This window comes from Hemibagrus wyckioides, linkage group LG01 (genome assembly GCF_019097595.1).
Source record: "Hemibagrus wyckioides isolate EC202008001 linkage group LG01, SWU_Hwy_1.0, whole genome shotgun sequence".
NCBI lineage: Eukaryota > Metazoa > Chordata > Actinopteri > Siluriformes > Bagridae > Hemibagrus > Hemibagrus wyckioides.
In genome coordinates this window covers 26,585,780-26,596,564 of record NC_080710.1, presented here as the reverse complement: position 1 = coordinate 26,596,564, position 10,785 = coordinate 26,585,780, and the positions used below count along the sequence as shown (strand labels likewise).

The 10,785-nt window shown below is 39.6% G+C and overlaps 1 protein-coding gene across 3 annotated transcripts in view; it reads left to right on the top strand.

The window, feature by feature from the left end:
• Positions 1-5,136: 5,136 nt before the first annotated feature.
• pard3aa (par-3 family cell polarity regulator alpha, a) overlaps positions 5,137-10,785 on the top strand; it is a 402,663-nt gene continuing 397,014 nt past the window's right edge. For 2 of the 3 annotated variants that reach the window (XM_058401320.1, XM_058401312.1), the window contains exon 1: positions 5,138-5,539. In XM_058401320.1, coding sequence (XP_058257303.1) covers positions 5,420-5,539 — 120 coding nt within the window. In that variant the 5' untranslated portion in view covers positions 5,138-5,419. Of the gene's footprint in view, positions 5,540-10,785 lie in introns of all 3 variants that reach the window. The other variant, XM_058401328.1, reaches the window with a different exon arrangement.

Genomic DNA, 10,785 nt, shown 5'->3' with positions numbered 1-10,785 from the left:
CCTGCTTATTGTACCTGCAATTTCACACTTAAGCAGTAATAGTAAAAAGTGAATAAAGGCCTCACAAATGACTCCAGTTAACACCAGGTTGACCTTGACTCCACAGGTTTACTGAGACATGTTAATGACTTTCTAACCGTTCGGGAATGACCTGACTCTGAGCTGCAGGAGAAACTTACTGATAATTCATGATTTACTAGCTTTTTTAATAATCTATTCTTAACTCTCAGTAAAAGAATTTGGTTTCATTATAATGTCACAAAAGGCGTAATACACTACATGGCCAAAGATTTGTTCACACCTGACCATCACACCCTGTATGTACGTGTTAAACATCCCATTCCAGTTTTATTCCCTGTTGTAATGTGCTCCACTCTTCTGGGAAAACTTTCCTCTAGATGTTGGAGTGTGGCTGTGGGGATTTGTGATCATTCAGCAATAAGTGAGATCAGACACTGATGTTAGGATGGTGAGGAGGTCTGGGGTGTAGTATGTGTTCCAGTTCATCCTCAAGGTATTCAGTGGGGTTGAGTCAGAGTCAGGGCCCTGTGAAGAATGCTCAAGTTCTTCTACTCTAACCTTAACAGACATGTCTTCTTGGAGCTTTGTGCACAGGGACATTGTCATGCTGAAAAAGGTTTGAGCCTCTTAGTACCAGTGAAGGGAAATCTTACAGCTAAAGCATGCAAAGACGTTCTAGATTGCCGAAGAACCACATATGGGTGTGATGGTCCAGTGTTTATAAACATTTGCCCATATAGTGTAGATGACTGTGTTTTTGTGCATTCTAGGTACATTCTTGAAATATTAGATATTTAATTGTGTGTATAGATATATACACTAATCTAATTGTGTGTATAGATGTTGACATAATTTATATATAAAGGTGTAGATCTTGTGTATTTTTCTTAAGTGAGACTTGTCCCTATACTGAACATGACATCACTGGTTTTCTATTATTGGCAGAAGTGATTATAAGGATTTTGTAGTATTATTATTATTATTATTATTATTATTATTATTCAAATGCACTACTTGGATTAGCTCAAATTTCTCTATCTTTCATTCAGTCTGTAAATCCCCAGATTCTTCAGTTCAGTGTTGCAGTTAAGGGCTAATCATTCTTTTCATTGCTACTGCTCAGAAATGGTGGAATAGTTTACCATACTACTCAGAAGTAAAAGTATTCATGCTTTTATACTGTTAGAGAACAAGCCAGGGTTTGTTTTTTCTACATTCTTCCTGTTTTGCCCTGGTCAGGTTCAAATCTGAATATCCACAGATCTATACAATGCAAAGCAGCTAATTCAGTTAAAGGGACTATTGTTATATATAATAATGTATAATCTAGAAGACATTTTTTAATGGTTTAAGCCATGGCCTCAGCAGAAGCATATTAAGTGGCTGAAAAAAAAAAACCTGTTTGGAAAACTGACTTCCGGTCAGGATTTCTTGTTTATGTGTGAATTGAATGGGCCTCATGTCAGTCATTTTACAGACACTCTATAGGTCACTATAGATGCTGGGGTATGAGCTTCATGAACATGTGTGGATGTGGGGGTGGGCTCGAGGAGCAAAAAGAAAACCATTTGTTCACGTCAAACTCACCTACTTAACAATTAGAGACCTAATATATTCTTTTTAAATTTTAATTACAAATTTACATTTCTGGCATTTGGCAGACAACCTTATCCAGAGCAACTTAGTTTTATTTCATTTTATACAACTGAGCAATTGAGGGTTAGGAGCCATGCTCAGGGGCCCAGCAGTGACAGTTTTGTGGACCTGGGATTTGAACTCACAACCTTCTGAGCAGTAATCTAACGCCTTAACCAATAAGCTACTAGCAAAGACTAGCACATTACTACTACTAATAATAAAATAGCAGGAGCACAGAGGCTTAGGGATCAGCACATTTGCCCCACCCCTCCAGGGTTGGGTGTTTGGTCCCTGTGCATGCAGAGTTCTCCCCATGCTTTTGGGGTTTCCCCCAGTCTGATCTGATTTCTTCCTCCAGTCCAAAGACATGCTTTGTAGGCTGATTGGCAACTCTAAACTTAGACTCTAAATCTAAATTGTTCCCTGCCTTGTGTCCAGATTCTCTGTGACAATGGAAGGCTGGATAGATGATAAAATACCACTCTTTTTAGTACACTCTCTGTCACTTTCTGGTCACACTGAAATCCGGAGACAATCCCAGGTCAAAATTGGACATGAGATGAAAGAATTCTCTCCAGCTAAGATGCCAGGCCGTAGTGGGACAGTGCACACACACACGTTTGCACCTTGAGGCCAACTGATATGTTTTGGGGTAGTTAGGGGAACCTGGAGGAAACTGATGCACTGTTTGCACTGTTTTGCACTGTCTTGTCTATGCTCTGTTTGCACCTAGCTGCACACTGTGCACTTTACGTGGCTAAGACAAACTTCTGTCCTAGCTCTGTGGTGTTGTTTGTTGTTTTGTATTGTACTAGTAGTTGTATGTTTATGTAGCACCAGGTCCTGGAGAAACGTTGTTTCATTTCACTATGTACTGCGCCAGCTATATGTGGTTGAAATGACAATAAAAGCTTCTTGAATCTTCTTGAATCTTGAACTCAGGGAGAACATGCTCCAGACAGACCGCTCAAGATTGACCTGCTCACATAGACTCTATAACTTGCTCGTCCCTATGAATCATATGATTCTTCTAATAAGATCTCCTTTAGAACCATTAATGACCAAACAAACGTTTTAGAAGCTGTTTCTGCTGAACAGAGGGATGTGTGTGAGAAAAAAGAAAAGAAAGAATAAGCAAACATTCACTATGAATCGAGATAAAATCTGACCTCACACGCCTCCTAAGAGTGGTGATGATGTATCTTGTGTAGTCTTCTGATGAAAGATTGCACAGAGGTCACCACCTCAATCTTTCTGGCCACTGCTCCTGGAATTGGTATGAGCTGTTAATGCAGCTACAGGAAAAATAAATACATGTCACACCATTCCTTCAGCACTCATCAATGCCAAGTGAAGCATACCAAATCTACTTCATCACAGCCATGACTTACACTCACACACAAGGCTTCTCATATGTCAGTAGCACAAACAGCATATAGTCTGGGCTCTGGGCCGTCTGTCTTCTCTTTCTGTGTGAAGTTGCTGTCATTGTTCTCTTCATATCCTCAAGGATTTCCTCCAGGTTTACTGGTTTCCTCCTTGCTCCTTATGTCAGTATGTGATTTGGCTATAGTAAATTAACCTTCATTGTGAATCAGTTTGTGAAAGTGTGTGTGTGTGTGTGTGTGTGTGTGCGCATGATGCCCTGAGATGAATCTGCATCTTATCCAGGGTGTATTCCCACCTCAAGCCCAGTGATCCCAGTATAGACCCCGGATCCAGTGTGACCAGGATAACATGGTTGCTGAAAGAAAAGCACCTTAATAGGTTTAGAATTAATGCCAGTAATGTCTCTATCAAATGATACAGAATTAGAATTAAGTCTATAGTCTGAGATTTATTTTGTTTTAGGATTTAGAATTAGAATTTAGTCTAGAGAATGAAGATTGAATTTGTTTTAGGATTTAGAATTAGAATTTTGTCTAGAGAATGAAGATTGAATTTGTTTTAGGATTTAGAATTAGAATTTTGTCTAGAGAATGAAGGCTGAATTTGTTTTAGGATTTAGAATTAGAATTTAGTCTAGAGAATGAAGATTGAATTTGTTTTAGGATTTAGAATTAGAATTTTGTCTAGAGAATGAAGGCTGAATTTGTTTTAGGATTTAGAATTAGAATTTAGTCTAGAGAATGAAGGCTGAATTTGTTTTAGGATTTAGAATTAGAATTTAGTCTAGAGAATGAAGGCTGAATTTGTTTTAGGATTTAGAATTAGAATTTAGTCTAGAGAATGAAGATTGAATTTGTTTTAGGATTTAGAATTAGAATTTTGTCTAGAGAATGAAGGCTGAATTTGTTTTAGGATTTAGAATTAGAATTTTGTCTAGAGAATGAAGGCTGAATTTGTTTTAGGATTTAGAATTAGAATTTTGTCTAGAGAATGAAGGCTGAATTTGTTTTAGGATTTAGAATTAAGTCTATAGTGTAAGATTTTGTTTCTTTTAGGATTTAGAATTAGAATTGAGTGTAGTCTGAAATCGAATTTGATTTAGGATTTAGAATGCTTTAAAATTAAGTTTAGAATTAATTTTACTTCAACTACATCCATCTGCAATTTAGAATATAATTGTTTTAGCATTTGGAATTATGCTTTTAGAATCTAGAATTTTTAGAATGAATATATACTAGTTTTAAAACGTTAGATTTATAGAAAATGTAGATTATACGTTTAGAATTTGTATGTTAGTTTTAAAACTATATCAAATTAGCTTTTAGATTCTAGGTTTAGAACTAATTCATTTTAAGAATTTGAAGATTTAAAAATGTAGATTATAGTCCATATTAATTTTAAACTACATAGAAATGAATTTTACAATATACTTTTCGAAATCTTTTCACACAAGTCATAGTTTTAGGATAAATATTCATTCAAAACGATATTAATTCAAGAAAATCATTTTAGAATCCATGTTTTAGGATTTAGCGTCCTAGAATTTAGATTAGAATAAACTAACTTTGCATTCTTTTGCTATTAACCAACTTATTCTTAAACTGCAATCTCAATTCTAAGCTGATATTCTAAATCCTAAACACAGCTCATTCTAAAATTCCCATCTAAATCCTCTCTCTAAAAACTCTATTTTAATTTAAATCACAATTCGGTACAGGTTTAGAATTTAAAACGAACTCTTGAAAGTTGTTCATTCCAAAACTGAAACCTGAATCGTAAAGCTTTACTATGAGCTCTAAAACCTATATTCTAAATTTCTATAAAGTTTAAATGTCTAAAATTAGAATTTATAGAATGAATAATTTTTATTAGAATTTTAGAATTGAGAGTAGTTTGAAATGATTTGCCTGATGTTTGTGTGATGATGTGCATATGATAAACATACGACACGACCGTATGTGCGTGTGTGTGCGCGCGCGCGCGCTTGTGTGTGTAAGGAGGAGGGGAAAAAACTCCAGAATATTGGAGCTCGTGAACTTTCAGTACTCCTAGCAGCCTGAGCGGGGAGTTACAGTACAATCGTTACTAAACACGTTAGAGCAGGCAGTCCACTGAGTTCTCTCTCTCTCACACACACACACACACACACTCTCAGAGTGCAAGCGTGAACAGGTGGGCTCTCTCACACTCACGGCACAGTAGTGTTACCTATGGACGCGTTATGAGGATCAGCGCGCGCTGGAGGAGTTCTCTGTGTGGATTATGTGTTTCTCATGGCTGAGGCTTTGTGAGCTTCAGGAGCCGGCTGCACTGATCTAACTCGGCGCGGTGGTTGTTTCTTCCCCTTGTTGCTGTTCTTCTGCGCGTTAATATGAAAGTGACGGTGTGTTTCGGCCGGACCCGGGTGGTCGTGCCGTGCGGAGACGGCAACATTAAAGTCCGGAGCCTTATCCAGCAGGCCATCATGAGATACAGGAAAGCCATAGCGAAGGTAAGCCATGTTTATGGGAGCTGCTGTGTGGACGTGGGATTAAAGCGAGCGCGAGCGCCCGCCGTGGCGTGCCGTTCACAACATGGCGCTTTTTCTGGGACAAGAACAGGGAGGAAGAGGGAGAAAGACTGGCTCGTCCTGCTTTTTCTAGCCGAAAAGAGCGTCAAAGAAAGGGTTCAAGAGCTCACTAAACTAGTGCCCAAGGTACCAGAAAGTATTTTTTAAGCTTCGGCTGCGACTGTTTGTAGTTTGTTGGCGTTTGTTCGGAAACAAACATGTTACATATATAGCTATATGTATATATTTTGTTCCCGGTCGCTACATGTAGCTTTAGAGGATCGTGAGTGAAGAAAAGTTTCTCCTCAGAGAAAAGTAAAGAGATACAAAAAACGTTTGAAACACACCGCCCTCTCCTGTGTGTCCTTTCATAACCGGCGCCAAACTTAACTCGTCTCTCTCTCTCTCTCCCTCTCTCTCTCTCTCTCTCTCCCCCCCCCCCCCCCAGTGAAAGGGTTTATTTCCACCTCCAACACAAACTATTCCACATTTTCAAACAGTAAAAATCTGTATAACTATTCTAGAACTTTCAGCATTTGATCCCCCAACAAAGAGGGAATGTGTGAAAATGTGTCTTTTCTCATGGTCTGGCAACTTGTTTACATCCTACTCCAGAGAAATCCCCCCCCACACACACACTCTACATGGGTGATTTGTAGGTTTGGCACTCTTCATGGTCTGCAAACAGAACAGCATTATGTCATCTCTTTAGTCCAGAGCTCATGGAGAGGGTCCAAGTTTCACTCCTGCATGTCTGGTCACACTCTCTGCAGGGGTCCGAAACCGTTTTGTGCTCAGGTTCTGAAGCCGCCTGTTCGATTCCACTTTGCCTGTGTGTGTGTGTGTGTGTGCTGATAAATTGTCACGTGATAGTTTTTGTCCCATAAGTTTGTAGGCCATGAGTACAGTTCAGCTTCGAAAGCAGGGATTGTTCACAGTGATTCAGTGCAGGGTTGCCAGGTCAATGCAACATCATCTCAACAAAAGTGTTTGAAAAAGACCCTTTAATTTCCCCAAAAACCAGAAACAAGTTCACTGTGGTGTGCACACATTTCAGTTTGCAGTATCTTTAATACACCTTTGCATCATTGCATGGTCAGGCACCACACAACACACACACACACACACACACACATATATGTTGCTGTAACACAAGAATTTCCCTCATGGGATCAATAATGTCTCTCTCTCTCTCTCTCCTTTTCTCATCACCCAATCTTTCCTGCACACCTTCTGTACCGTAGATACGCTGACTTCGCTTACATTTATTTGCATATATTTGCAGAAATTGATATTTAATTACGAGTATTTACTTTAAAAAAGTCTTCACAGCTGCGATCTATATTTAAACTAGCCCAAACACCACCTGTAGACTTTTTTGTTTTTTCCGCTTAAAAACAATGTTCCAAAATTATCCCAGATTGGTGGAAAAGCTGTGATCTTGGCAACCCTGATGTAGTGACTCAGTTTCTGTAGCTTATTCACTCGCATGCCTTTATGTTAACTATTCAGCTGAAGGAGTGAAATGTCACTGAGATTTATGATCTATTCGGATTTTTCACACAGGTCTGATTTGGTGAAATGATAACCAGGCTTGTTTCTTTTTAATGTTTAAAGGTGATTGTTCAGAGAAATGTACAATCGGTGTGTCATCTACTAGTGTGGACTAAAATATAAGCACTTTAAACCATCGTAATTGTAGGTATGCAATAATCGCCAGAGATTAAGTGATTTCTCCGTTTAGTTGCTTTGTATGCAGGAATTGTATGCCGTTGGACCTTCACAAATATTAGTTGAATATACCCCTGTCCTAGAATCTGCTCCTAGAGGCAACTAATCAAGAGTGAAAGAGTGCTTTAGTGTTGGAAAACACTGACGTGTTGTGCTGGATGATTGCAGAAACATGATTGGGAAACACTCCCACATCCTCCTGTGATTTCAGGTCTGTTGGAGCTGCAGGTTTATTTGGAGCTCTCCTGCCGCGCTGGCTAAAGAACCACTTGTGTGAAATATTTATTGGTTAACTTAAGCACACGATTCTTTAGGAAGAATCATCTGGACTTGGCCAAATATCAGCACTCTTGCGCAGGTCTTATTTCCAGACCTGGATGGAAACTCAAGAGAATATTTTGGAGAAAGTTTAGATCATCTGTTCTCCAAGTCTTATTAGACTCAGGACACCAAGGTTCGGTTTTGGAGATTTTCCCCTAGATTTCGGACGGTCTAGAAAATGCAGGTCACCTTTCGTGACCTGAAACGATGCAAGACACGAACGAAAAAAAAATGTTTCTGGAATAAATCCAACAAACATCTGGAATATTTTCATCAGAATCTTGACTCTGTCAGTGCAGTTTTAAAGAGGACTGAAGGGGAAAGAAGTTTTACTCTGTGTCATGTTTTTAGCTGTTATAATGATGTTTCTATTCTATCTTCTTTCTAGACCCCAACATGCAGAGCGGTTCTGTCATTTATATACGTTTACCATCAGATAATTCTTACTCTGCAGATTACAGAGTGCTCTGACTTTTCTAACCTTATGAGATCACCACCACCATCTGCTCATTAGAATATTCTGGGAAAATATACACCAGTCACACCATTCCTCCAGCACTCATCCCCTCACAATCAGTTCCCAGAAACCCCCAGTCTTATTCGTCACCAGCATGACACAACACACACTTATTTCACCCCCCTCATGTCGTGATGTACCTCAGCCGAGTTCACACTCTTCTCTCTGAACTCTCAGTGCCATTAATATTGTCATATCTGAGTGCTCGTGTGAACCCGTGCTAGTGTTTCTATCTTTTAACACTCATAAGCAAAGCATGGAAAATTATTCCGAGGCCTTGCTCCCTGCATTCCTGTTAAAAAGCCTGGAAAATCTGCACAGGCCTCTTTGTGTGCTGGAAATACTTGGGATGTTAGTCGTCCTCCTGGTGCCATGAGAGTGGAGTAATTTTAGGGTTGGGTAGGTTCGATGGTGGGATTTGTTGCTTTTTATATTTGCTTATTTGTGTTTATTTAAGCCATATTATTAGAGTCGTACCTGTATAAACTGCCACCCTTCAGTTACTTCTGCTAATCTAATGGTCAGTTTTGGAATAAACTAACACAATGGGTTACGTGATTCAGGAAAAAAATTATCTTGATTTTTTCCCCCCTTTTTATTATTGCATTTTTCACTAATTGCATCTCGAAATAAAAACAGCAGCATATCAAATACAGACAAGTAAACATTCAGCATATTGTGATTTATGGTAGGGTCTCTGACACTGGTTTAAGTGATGTGTTAATTTCTTTTTCTAGCAAATTTTGCAGATCACCAGCTGATAAAGGGTATCTGTGTTCCTGAAGGCAAAATGTTTCCAGATGTTTGCGATTCGTTTGCCTGTAAGATCGTCTACACTTCTTTCGTTCGATTCGTGTTGCTGAGTATCGCTAGCCTCCGCCATCTTTGCTGCTATCTACCTCTTCTTAGTGTCACGTGATGGCAGCAACCCCTCCTCTTGCAGGTCAGCTAGGATATGTAACATGTTTGTGGAGTCGAGCTAGATTTCTACTGGGTGATTTTGTCTTTTAAAGGGTTGCACACTCCTCAGATGGGGTCTTGCGTTGATTCTCGCCTAATTCTGTGTTTAGAAATTTGCGATTTTGAGTTAAAATCTTTGAGCCTTAAAATGTAGACCCTAAAGAAGATCTCGAAGCCACAATCCTGTAGTACTATGAAACCTAATGCATATAACAAGCATCTCATGGGAGATGTGGTAGCTTTGTGGTTAAGGTGTTGGACTACTGATTGGAAGGTTATGATTTTGAATCCCAGGTCCAATAAGCTGCCACCGCTGGGCCCTAAACCCTTAATTGCTCAGTTGTGTAAAATGAGATAAAAATTCTGCAAGTTGTTGTGGATAAGGGCGTGTGCCAAATGCCACAAATGTAAAATCTCAAAGAAAAGTTCTCCTTCTTGTCCCAGATTCATTCTCCTTCCTTTCACATTCCCTCTGAAGCCAATAACCAAGGACGTCTTACAAACTTGAACTCCCTACACATCGGTAACACGCGCTCAGGCTCGAGTGGCACTCCGAACGCTCGACTCAGCAGAACAGCGACGACCTGGCAATCGATCAGCCGCGTGTAGGATTTCCCAGTGGAGTTCTCCAGGCTCCATCTTCCCTGCACAGGGTTTTTTTTCCCTCTCCAGAAGCCCACATCTACAATCATGCAGCATGTGCAAATGTTGATCTATTATCTTCTACCAAACAATATTTCACCTTGAGTCGGATTTAATTGGGTTAGCTCTCGTCTTGAAGAGTGAGCTGTCTTGGGAACTAGGTAGGGAGGGATGGGGAAAAATCGATTCTTAGCTCGATAAGAAAAGATTCAGTTCAGTTTTTCTCATAATATCTGATCCACATTATGTCCTACTGGACGTGGAAGTGTTTTGGGAATATCCTGGATATATTTAGCTCAGGAAGACCATTGGGACAATAGTGGATTGAGGTTCTGAGCTAGTGACTGGATGTTTATGAGACAGAGAGCCACTGTTAGGGAATCGAGGCTCAGTTGCTCGGGTTGTAGACCTCCTCACTTTGTGTCATATAAATAAATGGCTTTCATTTCAACTTGGTGTAGCATTGTCCAGTCCTCTCATTTCTACTTCATTACATGTTTAAATGCCACAAGTGCAGTCAGTTTAATAATCCTGGACCTGGCAACGATTCATGACTTTTCTTTGTGTTTTTATGCTACTTTGTTTATCAGATCAGTGCCCTGGTGAAATTAATGATGCCTTCAAGCCATCACCGTTTAGAGTGAACCCCAGTGTTCTTTGTGAGACTCGGTCATCGTTTAAACCAGCCTTCATTTTCCCTAGTTGCACGGCTAATTTTGTGCTGATTTGTGCAAAAGGCTCCAGGTGAAATATTCGTCACGTTGTGAACTTTTTTGACCCTGTCGTGTGGCCCGTGACCACAGAGAGAAACCTTAGAAACGGTACGAGCCAGCGGTGATTACTGCAATCACTACTGAAGCTTATAGTTCCTAAGAGTGATTTTCTTTCGAATCCGAGGAGGCAGTGTGTCTTGTATTACAAAGCAGGCACTTATTTAGGGGGAAAAAAAATATCTGCACACAATGTGTAGCTTCAGACCGTTAAAGAAAATGATTGAGGCAGGGTTTAAAACTCTTTA